At 34.2% G+C, this 19453-nt stretch overlaps 2 protein-coding genes across 6 annotated transcripts in view; both read left to right on the top strand.

Moving 5' to 3' along the window:
* The window catches only part of birc6 (baculoviral IAP repeat containing 6), an 84875-nt gene extending 79733 nt beyond the window's left edge, over positions 1-5142 (top strand). For all 5 annotated transcript variants that reach the window (XM_052581364.1, XM_052581361.1, XM_052581360.1 and 2 more), the window contains exons 73-74: positions 4002-4136; positions 4226-5142. In XM_052581364.1, coding sequence (XP_052437324.1) covers positions 4002-4136; positions 4226-4405 — 315 coding nt within the window. In that variant the 3' untranslated portion in view covers positions 4406-5142. The remainder of the gene's footprint in view (positions 1-4001; positions 4137-4225) is intronic.
* A 7107-nt stretch (positions 5143-12249) lies between these two features.
* ttc27 (tetratricopeptide repeat domain 27) overlaps positions 12250-19453 on the top strand; it is a 90253-nt gene continuing 83049 nt past the window's right edge. Inside the window, exon 1 of the mRNA XM_052580578.1 lies at positions 12250-12517. Within this exon, the coding sequence (XP_052436538.1) occupies positions 12430-12517 (88 nt within the window). The 5' untranslated portion in view covers positions 12250-12429. The remainder of the gene's footprint in view (positions 12518-19453) is intronic.

The following is a 19453-nucleotide window of genomic DNA, read 5'->3' as shown; positions in this document are numbered from 1 at the left end:
AACATGACGGTTCGTACGCACCTCTGTTTTGATGTCATATTTCCATACGGTTTCGGTTCGGAGGGGGAAATAACAAAACCTGTTTTTATTATTATTATTATTATTAAACAGTGGTTTACTGGATAAATAGGTAGTTATTTAAATAAATTCAATTATAATACATTTTCTTAGGGATAAAAATCTAAAATTTCTATTTGTTGAAATATTACATTTACACAGTGGCTGTCATAAATTGTTTTGTAAAAGATTTTTTTAAACATTAATAAAAAAAATCACTAACAGGTAAAGTAAAATATCCTTGAAATGCTCTTCTCTGTACTCGGTTCTCTGGCAAACTAACAAGCTGTGGGCACTGTTAACTTACTGTATTTTCCAGACTATAAGTCGCACTTTTTTTCATAGTTTGGCTGGTCCTGCGACTTAATAGTCAGGTGCGACTCATTTATCAAAATTAATTTGACATGAACCAAGAGAAATGAACCAAGAGAAAACATTACCGTCTTACCTGTAGCCTAAATAAGGAGCATAGAGCGCCCTCTGGCTGTAGATGGTAATGTTTTCTCTTGGTTCTCGGTTCTAAATAAATGCGACTTATAGTCCAGTGCGACTTATATATGTTTTTTTTCCTCATCATGACGTATTTTTGGACTAATGCGACTTATACTCAGGAGTGACTTATATTCCGAAAAATACGGTAAATGAAATTCTGCGTGACATTTTGTTTAAGAGCTGTTTTATTGACGTCTTTTCATGGTTAAAACACTGATTGAGCGATTACATGAGGCATGAGATGTTCATTCATGTTTATTTTGCGTTAAAATTAGGAGTAAAGAGGAGGAGATGATCACACTCACTCTCGCTCTGTGCTTCCGTTTGAACTGAGGCGTTTATACAGTGTTCTGTCGGGCCCATTGATCTATATATGAGTGGATTGCTCATCACTTTTTAAACTGCCAACAAGCAGTGAAGCCAACGGAAGTTTTCGATCCGCCACCATTGAGTCACATTCAAACTGCAGACCTAAAATCACCCGATTTGAAGCAAATTAGTCAAATGGGACTCGTTTTTATATTATGTTATCTGCAGTGTTTACAGTCTTAAACCAGGGCAGTATAAGCGATATATCAAAATCATTTAGGTGGGTGTGTCTGCTGCGCACTGACGACACAGGTAACGATACAACACAAAATGTAGCTTATTTATGTACAGGCTAATTATTCAGGAATTATTAAAAATGAACATATTAGTATCAGAAATGGAATTGAATCTATTACAATGACTAATACATTTATGTTGTTAATATTGCTTTATAATGAAATGGAAAGCTTAACTTACTATCTTGAAAATAAAGCTTTATGTGTTTAAATCCGTACTGTATATAGTCAGTTATATCTCTGAATAAATTCAGATTTCAGAATGAGCAATTTGTCATTTGTTATATATGTTGAGGTCTGTTCATCATGTTTGCCGAAAAGTAAAAAAAAATAACTGTTTACATGCCTAGGGTGTTTGCATTGTAATAATGAAGAGAGATACTTCAGATTTATAAATGCTGACTTGTTAGACTGTTTTCTCATTAAAATCATACAATTTCCTATTAATTCAATGGAACATTTATGCACATGAGAAATTACCAATATGGCGGCGCGATAGCTTGACTTTAATGATGTCATGAGCAATCCAGTTCTATATTATAGATCAGTGGTCGCGCCAAAATGGCATTTATTGTTTGAATTTACTGAAACAAAAAATGGACATCATTTGAAAGATGAAAATTTGTTTCTTATCAAAAGTAACAATATGTATAACTGGAAGTTTCAAATGAAGTTCCACTCATGCACTGGTTAAATCAATGCTGTATTTGTTCAGTACATGTGTACCAAATTGAAAGTCCCTTACCGACAATTTATATTTTTATATTTTGGAGTGTAGAACATCCACACAGGTTCACACATGTGATTTAATAAACAGCAGGACAAGTATTTGTCTCTCTCTCTCACACACACACACACACACACACACACACACACACACACACACACACACATCCAGTCATGCAGCGTAATAAATGGTGGGCTATTGACGTCAGAAAAGAGAGGAAACACACACACACTTGCTCCTGCACAACAACCTTACTTGGTAAATGTTTCTCATGTTCATTTTCTTTTAAATGGCATTTCTGTTCCTAACCCTTTTTCATTTCTCTCTGGCTTTCCAATATGATTACAGATGTTCCTTTGGGAACTGAATGAATGAATGAAGCAAATGTGGCGTAATGGGAGAGGCTGTAACAGTCCCATGTCTGGTGGCTGGTGACCTTTGTATGTTTGAGCATAAGATAGATTTATGAAGGATGGATGAAGCGAGACAGCAAACGAGAGAGATATAAGGCCGGTGAGGTTGAGCTCGGAGCCAGCGAGTGATGTGTACTGTAGTGGCCGCCGGGGTTTCCATGGCAACACTGGCAAGACCATCGATCACATGCACTCATTCCTGAATCCCTCTCGTCTGCACTCGGTCTTTTCCCCGCAGAAGTTTGAGCCGTGCAGCGTCTCGCTTTTACAAGCAGGCTAAAGTGCACATCTTATTCCTGAGAGAGATTTTGTGTGTTAGTGAAGACACGACAGGTGGATTTTCCAGAAGCTGTTTGTAAGCGTGATTTCCCACTAGAGCTTCAAGAGGGTTCTGCATTTATTTAGTGCTTAATCTGTTTTTGTTGTTTTCTGCAAATGGTAGCTTGTTAAAATATATAATTATAACTCTATATAACTATATATATATATATATATATATATATATATATATATATATATATATATATATATATATATATAAATAAATATGGTAACACAATTTTTTATTTTTTTATTTTTTTTTTAAATTCAAAATCAATGTCCTAATGTTTTAAGAATAAACAAACCAAACATTAAATATTGTATAAAATATTACATATTCTCAAAACATTATGAAATGATTCCCGTAACATTACGACTTTGTTCAGTGAACATTGCAAATTTATTATTGTAGCATTAGAACTTCTCAAAACATGACCTATTTGTTCTCTTATAAAGAAAAAATTCGTTAAAACATTACTTTATCAAAATATCCTTTTGTGCAAACCATGAATTCTCAGATTCACGGACAACATGGATTCTTGCGATATTGCGACTTTATCCTCAAAAGTTTTGAATCTCAGTCCTATGACTTTATTCTTGCAATTTGGGCTTGCAAATTCGACAAATTCTTGCTTAAATGTTAGAATATTATGACTTTTTTTCTTGACATGGCACTAAAGTGGCATCGTAAATTTAGTATTCTGTAAAATACTTTGGAATGTACTAATAACAACTATCATAACAGATACAATGAAAAGCCATGTAATGACTTAAAGTAGTTCAGAAGTAAAGCTTTCCCAAGTCTGTGGCCTATGGCAATATAATCAAACTTAGCCTACCAATTAAAAAATCATGCCATGTTGTTTTTACTGTATTAAGCACACAGGAGAATCTGGAGAAACTATTCTGGGTGGTATGACAGCTGTTATCAACTCCTCACATCTGTTGTTTAGTACACTGTATGACGTGTTTGGAAAACACATTGAGATTTGAGAATATCTCAGAAACTGATCCGAATCCAGAATGAACACGTGATTCAGCTCTCGCCTTCGGACAGAGTCGGAGTACTACTACGAATTGTGTATTTGTGTGAGCTTCGAGTTCTTCTCTTTCCTGCCTTTGGTCTTTGTCACCGAAAAGGTCACTTAGTTTATTCATATTAACAGGCGCAGACAGGCAATGACTGCTGGTTATCTGGTCTTTTTGAATCAAATAGGTCACTGGAGTCTCAATCTGAAGATCAGCAGATTGTTTTCTAGTGCTACTAAAATAGGATATGAGGTTTGCGGTTGATTTATGGGCTCTGCAGTAAAACTGATACACAATTGCTTTTCCAAGAACACTGAGAGCGACTGTATAGTGCACTAACTGTGTGTGTGTGTGCAGGTGATCCATCGGCACTTCTATCTGAAGCGAGCGGAGATCATGGCCCAGTGCGAGGGCTGGATCTGTGATATTCAGCAGTACAGCAGCGATAAGAGAGTCGGGCGAACCATGTCTCATCACGCAGCTGCTCTAAAGGTACAACACCGTGTGTTCACGGTCATACAACCGGAAATTGTGCCATTTGTTGTGTTTTTCTGAAAGCGATTCCTTGTGTGTTTTTGCAGAGGCACACGGCTCAGCTCAGAGAAGAGTTGTTGAAGCTTCCCTGTCCTGAAGGCCTGGAGCCAGACGGGGAGGAGTTTTCCGAGAAAAGCGCCTCGCTCATGGTGAAAGAGCTGCCCAGTCAGGATACGGAGAAGCAGGCGGACAGCCCAGACGCCCACTGTAGCGACGGCCAGCTATGATCCCCTCTCCCCCGAAGCCCCGCCCAACGCCTTTGACTATCCATTGATATTGAAAAAGGACTGGATGGCTTTGGTGATTAAGCCATCTTTTTGTCAATATTTGTATGTAAGAATCTAATTATGTAATGGCATAAAAAGAGAGGACAGTCAAAACCCGCCGACACACAAGACGAACCGCTGAAGAAAACAAAGGAGACAAGGAAAATCTTTTTGTTTACTTGTAAAAGAGTATAAAGTTTTTTTTTTTTGTGCTTTTTTCTTTTTTTTTTTTTTCGAATTGTTAAATAACCACTGATTGATATGTTATTAAACTTGTGTAAAACAAAAATGAAAGATGAAATCACCGTATATATAAGGGAACTGCCTTTAGTGGAGAATGTTTACCAAATGTTCAATTCTCTTTTTTGTTCAATTCTTTTCTTTTATTTTGGACTCTTAGTGCAAGGACAGTTTGTAAGTGAGAATATACTGGTCATTCTTTAAGCGAACTATTTAAAAGAAGAACGTAACGAACACGCGCCCCATACACACGCTTGAGTTCCCCGATCCTCTGGTGACCCTCTGACAGTGCTTTTGGTTTCTACAGATTTGTGTACACTTCAATAATAAAAGCCTGAAACTGACGTCCAGAAGAGCTCTGAAGACTGGATGCTCTTGTTCAGGCTGATCAATAGCACGTTTTATTTTTGCCCTCTCTCTGCTTTTAAGTGTAAGTTTAATAAATGCAACCTGTTTTACTTTGCTTGGAAATACTAATTAATGTGAGTTTGTAGATGGAAGATTGTGGAGAGTGTGTGTGCGTAAGTAGGGTTTATCTCCTAACAATGAGTTATAATCAGTTTTCAAGTCAGTTACAGGAGTAAGAAATCCTAAAATGTGCCAAGTAATGAGATGAATGAAACATTGCATGCATACAATGCACGTGGCACATTCCATCAATGTGGAAATCTTGACCATCTCAAATGAATCCAACAGTTTGAATCATAGTATCATTTAAGTTTTTAACTTTGTTTAATTGATATTTAATATATTTTAGTAAAATCACTGTTTGTTTTTTTTAAATACCAAAGAAATGCAATATTTAGTTGCCCCAAAGATTTGCTTGAATGTAAAATAAACACTACAATAAAAAAGGGGGGTCAGAAAGATTTTTATTAATACTTTCATTTAGGAAGTATGCATTAAATAAATCAAAAGTGACCGTAAATGCATTTCTAATTCAGTAATGTTCATGTTTTTCTATTTATCAAATCGTCCTGAAATAAACATGTCACGGTTTCTGAAACAATTACAAATTACAAAATTGTCAACATATAAGAATAATAAGATATCTTTTTTAAAGCACCAAATCAGCATATTAGATTAATTACATTAAGGTTGGAGTAATGATGCTGAAAAACCAACTTTGCATCGCTGCAGAAAAACATACATTAAAAGTAAAATCAGCTGAACCCTTTTAGCTACATTTACTCTCAAATTTCATTTTACATTTGATTTTTTAATTTGATCAATTGTTTAGATTTCTGATACTTTTACCCACTTTATATGCCATTATATGTCTGTTTTTGTTCAGGGTTTAAATGTAGGATATTTATTGAATTACGGGGAAAATATTAGAAATTTCAGGCCCTATTTTAAGAAAAGTCTTGTGTCAAAGTGAAGAGATTTCAGAAGCTACTGCAAATTAGTTCCATTGGTATTTAGTTCTGTTTCAGAATGAAAGAAAACGAAATCACTTTTCAGACTGACATCACATTTTGGTCTTGAGAGATAATCTAAAAAAGGATCCATCTTCAATTTTTCATAAAATCTATGTAGTTCAATCTTTAGTAAGAAAAACATGCTGGTGCTGTTGGTCTACATCTCAGCAATTCAGAAGAGATATTGATCAAGCTCTGAGCGCTTCTCTCCCTCGGAGTGGCAGATATGTAGGAATCCCACAGAGAAACACTAAGGAACGAAGGTGTGCATCCATTATTGATCGAGTGTATTTAAACCCAGAGCGTGACTGTGATCCGGTCGTGCCTTGACACGAGCGTGTATTCGCACACGTCGTGTTCACGTTCAGAGATGTTAGATGGATCCTCCCCAGTTGGCTGTAATTGCAAGGTCATGATGTTTTCTTGGGAGCCGTACGTGAGCAGAGGGTCTGTATCTGTCCCCTCTCTTCTGATTTATCACGAGAAAGTGGGACGCACAGCCGCGCTTCAGCGTTTTCCTGCAGCCTGCATTGAAGATTTGATCGTCAAATTGTAGATAGAACAGAGCTGTTGTTCTCAGGGCTGGTATCCATCTTTTAAACTAGCACAGTGACCTGTTTCTGTGTTTAGTGTGCGAGTTCACTGGTAATAAAACGGCTCTGTGACATTTTCTCTAATTGGTCTTGTCCTTTAGCGTGCGTGTGTGTGCGTATTCCTTTGTATTGTTGTGGGCTGATGGTATGTGTGTTTATTTGTGTCATTGCCATGCACTGTATGTGAGAGGAGCTTTACAGCATTTATTTGTTTGTTAGCTGAATTTAAAGATTCAAATGAACATTAATATATTGACAAGAGAATAATGAACTTGACTATGTACAAGATACAGTAAGAGGTCATAAACAGTGTCAGGAAAACAGGCAGGCCTAAAAACCGAGATATCAATTAGAATTTATTATTATTATTTTATTTTATTTGTTTAAATGTGACTGTTATACTAGTGTTGGGTACATGGATTTGTTAACATTTTGATGTAACCAAAACCAGAAAGACCAGACTGAAAGGATTGTTCAATATTTTCAGCTGTGTAGAGTAAGTAAAAAAAATTGTTTAAACTAGCACAGTAATAAAAATTATTGAGTAAAAAAAAATAAAATAAAAAAAGACCAGTGAGCAGACATTTTAAAGCCTGAGGGTTCTACAAATTTAAAGCTTTTTATTTTTTACGTCATTTTTATGCTTAAAAAAGGATCTCTTCTTGGGTCATTTATTGTATTTCTTTTGTAATATTGTGATGTGGTTTTGAGAAAAAGCAAAAGTCACACTCATAGTGATGATGTAAGTGGTTGGCAATTGTGCTGCAAGGTTTCGAGGTCGTTCTGAGTGTTTGTTAAGATTTTGCTGTGTGTTGCTATGGGTTTTCTTATGCGGTCTAGGTTGTTGCTAGGATGCTTCTATGGAATATCTAGTATGATTACCTGGCTGGTTGACAGGCCTTTTCCAGGGCATTTCTAAGGCTGATGATTCAAAGGGCAACTTTTTGAGCAATGTTGCCGTCGACGGGCAACCAGGAGAGACAATAGATCTAAAGTATACAGACAGACATTTGTTACCCATTCTCAATGGGAAATTGTCCCAGCAAAATAGCTCCAAAAAATGTGCCTGGTGTATCATCAGCCTAAGGTGTTACTATGGGTTTTCTCTGGGGGTTGCTAGGGTGTTTCCGTGGGATATCTATGGTCTGGTTTATTGCTAGGGCACTGATATGGAATTTCTTGGATGTTCTAAGTGGTTCCTATAGGCATTGCTATGGGATATTTGGAGCGTTGTCATTTATTTTCTAGAGTGTTCTGGATGCTTTCTAAAGAGTTGCTATGGTGTTTTTGGGGTGTTCTGTGGCTGCTTAGGCTAGTCTTCGCAGCCACTAAGTTTGTCATCCAATTTTTTCTTAAAGACAGCTCACAACTTTTTGAATTCAGTTATGTAAAATGGTATATTGGTCTAATTTGAATCTGAAAAGACTGATTACCCCTTGGTTAACTGCTAGTTAGTTAAAGTAGCTCTTAAGACACAGTCTTAACATTGTCCCGCTGGCCCCTGATATGGCTTGGGCCCCTCCTTCAGTACGTTCAATGTGTTATTGTCCATCAGGCAAAAAAGCCAGATTGCTTATTAAAGTATCAGCACAAGCTGCATTGGTTTGAGGTGTTATTCATGTTTCTAACAAAAACAGGAACTTGCATGACAAAGTTTAACTCATAGTATTAGGGGTTGTTCATTTCCCTAACCATAAATATGTGCAACTGTAATAGTGATGCTTGCCTCAGCAAACGCCATTTTTCAAAAAAAAAAAAAAAGAGAAAGAGTTAAATAAAAGCCTCAGCTCTGATGGAATAGCTGAGAGAGGAATTTTATATAATCTTTTATAAGGGATCAACAACGGATGTTTTGTTTCAGTATTTTTCTACCGAGAGATCTTCTCTCTGCCTTTATCTTTCTGTCTGTTGGAAGCTACTTCCCTCCTCTCCTCCCTAGGGTGCTGTGTTTGTGTTGGAGCACGGCTCTTTGTGCCCTGCAGGTGTTGCCTCTGTTGTGTCAGACCGTTGACACGCTTCCCTTTGTTCCCCAAACAAGCCGCAACAGTCGAAGTCGCGGATTCAAAACCTTGAAAAATGGCTTCAATCATTTGAGAGCCGGTGTGTGGTTGACAGTTCGGTAAATTAGACTCCAGTGGCCACCAAGATAAATCACTGTGAGGGACTAAAGACGTCCTTTTGCGTACTTTTTCATGACTCCAGCAGCTACTCGGAGGTCTGAGCCCATCGATCGCTGGTGTAGAAATCCACACAGTGCTTAAGATTTAAATAATGCAAATTGGGAGGGAATAAGGGAGATGTAGGCAGAAAGAAAGAGCTATGTCCTCAGTTCTCCAAAAATAATAGACTGAGAGAGTCACCCATGCGTACTGTGCTTTCATAAGGCTGTTGAATCATTTCAGTGCTGTTTTCTCTTGTGTTTAATATGAGGCTTAGTCACTGACAGTCTCCAGGAGCTGGAAACTCTACACAACTCTCCGGAAGTTATTATGAAGGAGCTCCTCACCGCTGGCCTTTATTATGAGTGATATGAGACACTGCTGATGTTTTACCTAGTTTCCTCAGTGGACATGGTGTGGTTCAATTCATTTCATGTTGCATTTAACTGTAGACCAAGTAAATTAACTTTTACTGGCTTAGCAATAAGCACACTATACGATGAGAAATTTTTTTGTGTTTTTAAAAGTTACTTATAACCATTCGTAAAAAAACAGGTAGAAAAAAATAGGCTTTCCATAAACATGTAATTTAAAGTGTTAGCACATAGACGCAAACCATCATACACAATATCACAATAAAAGTAAATAACATAAAACGTGCCATATAAACTTCATGCATGATTTATAACAGAAAAAAGGAAGACAGATTGCAAAATATAAATAAAATATTATTGTGATGAATCACAGGGGTTTCTGAAAATTATATAGCCTCTTACCATTATTTTACTATTTCATGTTTTGTTGAATATAATTAGAAATTCCACAGTAAATTGTTAATGTGTGCCCATAACTTACATCTGATTGTGTCCTTATCTGTCAGAGTACTTCGGAATAAAAAATACATATGAAGATTTTGTTGCAGCAATACTGATAGACTTTTTATTTAAAGATAGAGCCAGTGTTGAAGTAATGCCAGTAATGCAGTGTTTATTAATAATAAAAAGCAATCAAATGCATTCTATATATATATATATATATATATATATATATATACAGTCCAGACCAAAAGTTTGGAAACATTAATATTTTTTATGTTTTTGAAAGAAGTTTCTTCTGCTCATCAAGCCTGCATTTATTTGATCAAAAATACTGAAAAAAAATTAATATTGTGATATATTATTACAATTTAAAATAATTGTTTTTAAATGTATTATACTTTAAATTATCATTTATTTCTGTGATGCAAAGCTGAATTTTTAGGATCATTATCACATGATCCTTTAGAAATTATTCTAATATGATGATTCATTATCGAAGTTAGAAACAGTTCTGCTGCTTAATATTTTTTCAGAACATGTGATACCTTTTTAGGATACTTTGGTGAATAAAAGTAATAAAAAAAGAAAAAAAAGAAGCTATGTTTTTAAAATATAAATACTTTGTAATAACAATATGCACTACTGGTCAGTAATTTGGGGTCAGTAATTTATTTTTTCTTTCTTTCATTTTAAATAAAATCAAAAATTTTATTCAGCAAGGATGTGTTAAATTGATAAAAAGTGATAGTAAAGAAATGCAGATCTTTTTAACCTTTTATTCATAATATATATTAGACAGCAGAACTGTTTCCAACACTCATAATAAATCAGAATATTAGAATGATTTCTAAATGATCATGTGATAGACTGGATGTTACATGTGACACTGGAGTAATGATACTGAAAATTCAGCTTTGCATCACAGGAATACATTTTTTTTTAAAAGTATATTCAAATAGAAAACTATTATTTTAAGTTGTAATAATATTTCACAATATTACTGTTTTTTCTGTATTTTTAATAAAATAAATGCAGGCTTGATGAGCAGAAGAAATTTCTTTCAAATACATTAAAAGTAGTAATGTTTCCAAACTTTTGTCATGTTCTGTATATATATATATATATATATATATATATACACACACACACACACACACACACACACACACACACACACACATATATATTGCTGATTGATTATTTGATTAAATTCATTGGAGAACAATCATTCTTTCATCAAACACATTTTTAGGAAAGTACAGTATAATTAGCCGACACATTATAGTAAAATGAAGCAGCTTACACATAAAGAAACCCATGGTTTACATTGCATTCTGGTTCTATAGCCAGACATTTCTCTAGGCTAATGAGTGTTACAACACACCCATATCTTGCCTGTAATTACCTTTCCTCTCTGCTCAAGAGAGAGGAAGAATGATTGAAAACAGCTATAGAATGTAATTAAGTGGAATTGACAAATTGAAGTGCTCAGTGTTAGAATCAGCACAAAAACAGCTTACACCAAAACAACAAACATACAGCAAATTTCCTTCACTAAATGAACGTGATCACAAATGCATTTGACCTTTAATGTCACGTTTGATGTAATGGGTCACAGTTTACATGGCTGTCATTACATGTCTAATATGACATATTATTCTGCATTTGGCTGTGTGAATGTATTTTTGACCTGTCCTCAGGGGTCTCTCCTTATATCTGACACGCATACTCACACAAATACGCGTTACACACTGCCAAACCTTCCGGACTCCAGCGGTCCTCTTCCACTCTGTGTAATCAAGACAAATCATCTGGCTGATTTTTGTAAAGAGAATGACCTTCTACTACCGCCAGAAGCATCAGAGGCATGAGAGAGACAGAACAGGAGGGTCCCAGGAGTCAACGGCCCCCTCAGGTTCCCTTATGCTAACACTCAGTCATTAGCTACAGATATAGTGTTCATCTGCACAGGAAGCTTTCTATTCACAGATCTGTGCCTACTTAAAATAATCCACATTTTATTGGAAAAAAAGGACAGACATAATATCTCAAAGTAAGAATGATGTGAGGAAAAGGGCTCAGTGAATAAAGGTTTCTTAAAAAAAAAAAGAAAGGAGTCATCTCAGAAATGCTGAAACTAGGCATATAGGTCTTTTTCATATGCAAATTTTAGAGTTTTATGGTTGGCACAAACTAGCTAAAAAGTTATTTTTGCTCTGTTAAAAATACAAAAGAGGGCAGCGACTAATTAAAAAAATTAGGGAATCTGAAGTTGTACTAATTGTATTATTATTATACTATCAGGCTATATAATAGTTTATAAAATAAGTAATGAAAGGTCAGAGGTGCAGTAATTTGAAAATATTAGATAGATAGATAGATAGATAGCAAAAGGTTCGTTACTTATATCCTATTCTTTATTCTTTTACAATATAATGGTTAATTATACTTGGAATTTGCATGAAAACCATGTGTTGTTTCATATAATAGAGTAATCCAATACTGATTTTTATGTTGCGTCCATTTGAACGTCTGGTCAAATCTCGACGTTCCCTTAGCGGCGCTGCCTTATTAAGTATCCCATAATGCACCACGTCGCTGTCATGGCTGCTCACTGATGACACTTGCAGCACATGGGCAGAAATCAAACACATCACAGAGAGCACACGAACCCTTCACACCTCACATTTACAGTCGGAGCAGGTCTTGAGCGACGTGACGCGTGTTTCATTTCTAAGCTGAGGGTCGACGAGGATGATGAGGATGAAGATGCTGCAGCTCGAGGCGGCGGTTCTGGGCGGATTGAGTCCGGACTGGAAACAGAGCGGCTTCAGCACCGCAGGTAAGAGACAGCAGCACATCTGCGCTGATGTAGTTTTGTAAAGATGATGATGATGATGAAGATGATGTTGATGGTTTTGTCAAGCCGTCTTTGGATCTGCTCGGGTATGGTTGTGGATGTGTTGCATGCTGGTTGGTGTGCTGGACGCAGCAGTTACACACTCTCACGTGGTTTAACTGTGCCGCATGTGTGTTGAAATCACCGCACCGACGCGCACGGGACTGTCCAGACAGGCGTGAGTTTCCGCTAACTGTGAACTGAGCGGCATTTGACAGCGTTCTAACAGCATGTATAACAACAGTATATGTGTATTAACTGCGCGGAGGGACAGTGTGGGCAGCTTTAGCGCGTCGAGGACAGACGCGTGTGTATCCTGCTGATGTTGAGGTGAGAGAAGATGCGCTGTTATTTAACTCTCAGTTTTAGAACAAAGCCGGGCTGCACCTGCCTGCCTTACCTTGTTACACACTCCTGTGCGTGTTATTTTTAGTGGGCGTTCACACAGGATGCATAATGACAGCTAGAAGGAACGCAACACAGTTAAGATGTTATTATTTATGATGTTATAATATTGGAACTGATTTACTGATTGTCGTGATTGAAGGTTTCATAATTAAATTGTTGTTGTTGTTGTTGTTGCTTTTTATGGTTCTTGAACCTGCTGATGCGGACGGTCACGGAACACCGTGTTAAATACGGTCAGACAGTGTTTTTTGCTCAGCACCGCAACATAGGTAACAGTTCGGTAAAACTGGCAAGATATTCACAGATTCGACTTTTCCGGATCAATAACTCGCGAGCAAAACGTTTTTGGTACACGAATTATGCCTCTTTTTACTCGTAGTGATGTAGTAAACGAGCTACAAGCGAGTTTGCCTGAAAACAAGCTTTCCTCCGCTCTGTACAAAATACGTTGATCTCTATGCGCTGGCGTCTGAGAGACAAGTCCTAAGGGACCGTCTGCAAAGTGCGAAACGCGAAAAAGGTTACTAATAAAATACTCAATAACTTCACAGTAACACACTGTAGTGTCACCAAATTCAGTTCACACATCACTGCTCTCGTGCTGCTTATACTACAATGTTGGTTTTAAAAATAGTTGCTTTTAAACAATTTTTATGATTTTTTTTTTTATTATGAAAACATTAATAACGTTACTGTAACACACTGTACTTTCACCAAATTCAGTTCACACATAACTGCTCTCCTACTGGTTATACTACAACACTTATATTGAAAATAGTTGCTTTTGCACAATTTTTATGATTTTTTTTGTTATGAAAAACAGTTAATAACTTTACTGTAACACACTGTACTTTCACCAAATTCAGTTCACACATCACTGCTCTCCTGCTGGTTATTCTACAACAATCATTTTGAAATTAAATGATGTTGCACATTTTGTATTATGAAAAATAGTTAATAACTTCACCGTTATAGAACATAATAGTTAATAACTTTAATTTAACACACTGCACTTTCACCAAATTCAGCTCAAACATCACTGCTCTCCTGCTGGTTATAGTACAACTTTAATTTTGAAAGTAATTGCTTTGGCACATTTGTTTTGAATTTTTATTATGAAAAATAGTTAATGAATTCACCATTATTGGACATAATAGTTAATAACTTTAATGTAACACACTGTACATTCATCAAAATCAGATCACACATCACTGCTCTCCTGCTGGTTTTACTACAACACTCATTTTGAAATTAATTGCTTTGGCACATTTTTATTATTTTTTATTATGAAAAATAGTTAATAACTGTACTGTTACAAACTGTACTTTCACCAAATTCAGTTCACACATCACTGCTCTCCTGCTGGTTTTACTACAACTTTCATTTTGAAAGTAATTGCTTTGGCAAATGTTTAGAATTTTTATTATGAAAAATAGTTAATGAATTCACCATTATTGGACATAATAGTTAATAACTTTAATATAACACACGGTACTTCCACCAAATGCAGTTCACAAATCACTGCTTTCCTGCTGGTTATACTACAACTTTCATTTTGAATGTAATTGCTTTTGCAAATTTTTTTATGCTTTTTTTATTATTACAAATAGTTAAAAACTTCACTATTATTGAACATAATAGTTAATAACTTTACTGTAAAAGAGTGTACTTCCACCAAATTCAGTTCACACATCACTGCTCTACTGCTGGTTATACTACAACTTTGATTTTAAAAGTAATTGCTTTGGCTCATTTGTTATGATTTGTTTATTAAGAAAAATTGCTAATAACTTTACTGTAACACACTGTACTTTCACCAAATTCAGTTCACACATCACTGCTCTCCTGCTGGTTATACTACAACTTTCCTTTTGAAAGTAATTGCTTTGGCACAGTTTTTATATTTTTTTGTTTTGAAAAATAGTTAATAACTTCACCATTATTGAACATAACAGTTAATAACTTTACTGTAACACACTGTACTTTCACCAAATTCAGTTCATACATCACTGCTCTCCTGCTGGTTATACTACAACTTTCATTTTGAAAGTAATTGCTTTGGCACATTTATTTGAATTTTTATTATGAAAAATAGTTAATGAATTCACCATTATTTGACATAATAGGTAATAACTTTAATGTAACACACTGTACATTCATCAAATTCAGTTCACAAATCACTGCTCTCCTGCATGTTATTCTACAACACTCATTTTGAAATTAATTGATGTTGCACATTTTTTATTACGAAGAAAGTTAATAACTTCACCGTTATAGAACATAATAGTTAATAAGTTTACTGTAACACACTGTAAATGCATCAAATTCAGTTCACACATCTCTGCTCTCCTGCTGGTTATACTACAACTTTCATTTTGTAAGTAATTGCTTTGGCACATTTTTGTTTATTTTTATTAATAAAAATAGTTAATAAATTAATCATTATTGGACATAATATTTAATAACTTTACTGTAACACACTGTACTTTCACCAAATTCAGTTCACACATCACTGCTCTCCTGCTGGTTATACTACAACTTTCATTTTGAAAGAAATTGCTTTGGCACATTTTTTAGAATTTTTATTATGAAAAATAGTTCATAACTTCACCATTATTGAACACAACAGTTAATAACTTTACTGTAACACACTGTACTTTCACCAAATTCAGTTCATACATCACTGCTCTTCTGCTGGATATACTACAACACTCATATTGAAATTAAATGATGTTGCACATTTTTTATTATGAGAAAGTTAATAACTTCACAGTTATAGAACATAATAGTTAATAAGTTTACTGTAACACACTGTACATTCATCAAATTCAGTTCACACGTCACTGCTCTCCTGCTGGTTATACTACAACTTTCATTTTGTAAGTAATTGCTTTGGCACATTTTTTAGAATTTTTATTATGAAAAATAGTTAATGAATTCACCATTATTTGACATAATAGCAAATAACTTTAATGTAACACACTGTACATTCATCAAATTCAGTTCACACATCACTGCTCTCCTGCTTGTTATTCTACAACACTCATTTTGAAATTAATTGATGTTGCACATTTTTTATTATGAAAAAAGTTAATAACTTCACCGTTATAGAACATAATAGTTAATAAGTTTACTGTAACACACTGTACATTCATCAAATTCAGTTCACACATCACTGCTCTCCTGCTGGTTATACTACAACTTTCATTTTGAAAGTAATTGCTTTGGCACATTTTTTATGATTTTTTATTTTGAAAGATAGTTAATACATTTACTGTAACACACTACACTTTCACCAAATTCAGTTCACACATCACTGCTCTCCTGCTGGTTATACTACAACTTTCATTTTGAAAGTAATTGCTTTGGCACATTTTTTTGAATTTTTATTATGAAAAATAGTTAATGAATCCACCATTATTGGACATAATAGTTAATAACTTTACTGTAACACACTGTACTTCCCTCAAATTCAGTTCACACATCACTGCTCTCCTGCTGGTTATACTACAACACTCATATTGAAAATAATTGCTTTGGCACATTTTTTATGATTTTTTTATTATGAACAATAGTTAATAATACTGTAACACACTGTACTTCCATCAAATTCAGTTCAAACATCACTGCTCTCCTGCTGGTTATACTACAACTTTCATTTTGAAAGTAATTGCTTTGGCACATTTATTTGAATTTTTATTATGAAAAAATAGTTAACAACATCACCATTATTGAACATAATAGTTAATAACTGTAATGTAACACACTGTACTTCCACAAAATTCAGTTCTCAAATCACTGCTTTCCTGCTGGTTATACTACAACTTTCATTTTGAAAGTAATTGCTTTGGGACATTTTCTGGAATTTTTATTAAGAAAAATTTCTAATAACTTTAGTGTAACATACTGTACTTTAACCAAATTCAGTTCACACATCACTGCTCTCTTGCTGGTTATACTACAACACTCATTTTGAAATTAATTGCTTTTGCACATTCTTTATGATTTTTATTATGAAAAATAGTTAATAACGTCACCGTTATTGAACATATTAGTTAATAATTTTACTGTAACACAGTGTACTTTCAACCAAATTCAGTTCACACATCACTGCTCTCCTGCTGGTTATACTACAACTTTCATTTTGTAAGAAATTGCTTTTGCAAATATTTTATGATTTTTTATTATTAAAAATAGTTAATAACATCACCATTATTGAACATAATAGTTAATAACTTTACTGTAACACACTGTACTTCCACCAAATTCAGTTCACACATCACTGCTCTACTGCTGGTTATACTACAACTTTCATTTTAAAAGTAATTGCTTTGGCACAATTTTTATGATGTTTTATTTTAAACAATAGTTAATAACTTTACTGTAACACACTGTACTTCCACCAAATTCAGTTCACACATCACTGCTCCCTTGCTGGTTATACTACAACTTTCATTTTGAATGTAATTGCTTTGGCACATTTGTTATGATTTTTTATTATAAAAAATAGTTAAATTCACCATTATTGGACATAATAGTTAATAACTTTACTGTAATGCACTGTACTTTCACCAAATTCAGTTCACACATCACTGCTCTCCAGCTGGTTATACTACAACTTTCATTTGGAATGTAATTGCTTTGGCACATTTGTTATGATTTTTTATTTTGAAAAATAGTTAATAACTATACTGTAACACACTGTACTTTCACCAAATTCAGTTCACACATCACCGCTCTCCTGCTGGTTATACTACAACACTCATATTGAAAATAATTGCTTTGGCACATTTTTTATGAATTTTTTTTATTATGAACAATAGTTAATAACTTTACTGTAACACACTGTACTTTCACCAAATTCTGCTGACACATCACTGCTCTCCTGCTGGTTATACTACAACTTTCATTTTGAATGTAATTGCTTTGGCACATTTGTTATGATTTTTTATTAAGAAAAATTGCTAATAACTTTACTGTAACACACTGTTCTTTCACCAAATTCTGTTCACACATCAGTGCTCACCTGCTGGTTATACTACAACCCTCATATTGAAATAAAAAAAAAATTGCACATTTTTTATGATTTTTTTTATTATGAAAAACAGTTAATAACTTTACTGTAACAGACTGCACTTTCACCAAATTCAGTTCACACATCACTGCCCTCCTGCTGGTTATACTACAACTTTCATTTTGCAAGTAATTCCTTTGGCACATTATTTACCATTTTTTTATCATGAAAAATTGTTAATTACTTCACAGTTATTGGAAATTATAGTAATAACTTTACTGTAACACACTGTACTTCCACCAAATTCAGTTCACACATCACTGCTCTCCTGCTGGTTATACTTCAACATTTATTTTGAAAATAATTGCTTTTGCATATTTCTTTTTTATGATTGTTTATTATGGAAAATAGGTAATAACTTTGTAACTACATAACTTCACGATGTAATAAATTTACTAAATTTATGGACTTTGTTTCTGCACAATACAAACATGTATCTCAACTCAGATACCTAATGCAGTTTACTTTTTAGTTAACTGTAGAATTTAATAGCACATAATGAAAATAAGAATACTTCACGCAAATGATGTTGTTACCCACCTAACATACTAGATACTCTCACAATGTCATTAAGTTTACAGTAACTTATTTTAATAAGAAGAAATATAATCAGAAATATCATAAAAAATGTGCCGGCACAAATATTTTCAATATAAGTGTTGTAGTAAAACCAGCAGGAGAGCAGTGATGTGTGAAATGATTTTAATGAAAGTATAGTGTGTAACAGAAAAGTGATTAACTATTTTTCTTAATATATAATCATAACAAATGTACCAAAGCAATTACATTCAAAATGAACGTTGTAGTATAACCAGCATGAGATCAGTGATGTGTGAACTGAATTTGGTGAAAGTACAGTCTCTTACAGTAAAGTTATTAACTATTATGTTCAATAACGTTGACGTTATTAACTATTTTTCATAATAAAAAAATCCAAAAAAATATGCAAAAAAATTAATTTCAAAATGAGTGTTGTAGGATAACCAGCAAGACAGCAGTGATGTGTGAACTGATTTTGGTGAAAGTACAGTGCATTACAGTAAAGTTATTAAATATTGTTCATAATAAAAAATCATAAAAAATGTGCCAAAGCAATAATTTTCAATATGAGTATTGTAGTAAAACCATAAGGAGAGCAGTGATGTGTGAACTGATTTTGATGAAAGTTCAGTGTGTTAAAGTAAAGTTATTAACTATTTTTCTTGAAAAAAATTCATAACAAATGTGCCAAAGCAATTATTTTCAATATGAGTGTTGTAGTTTAACCAGCAGGAGAGCAGTGATGAGTGAACAGAATTTGGTGGAAGTACAGTGTGTTACAGTAAAGTTATTAACTATTATGTTCACTAAAGGGGACGTTATTAATTATTTTTCATAATAAAAAATAATAAAAAATG

The sequence above is a fragment of the Carassius gibelio genome, chromosome B17 (genome assembly GCF_023724105.1).
Source record: "Carassius gibelio isolate Cgi1373 ecotype wild population from Czech Republic chromosome B17, carGib1.2-hapl.c, whole genome shotgun sequence".
Classification (NCBI taxonomy): Eukaryota; Metazoa; Chordata; class Actinopteri; order Cypriniformes; family Cyprinidae; genus Carassius; species Carassius gibelio.
The sequence above is the reverse complement of the archived record's forward strand: the minus strand, read 5'-3'. Positions and strand labels throughout refer to the sequence as shown.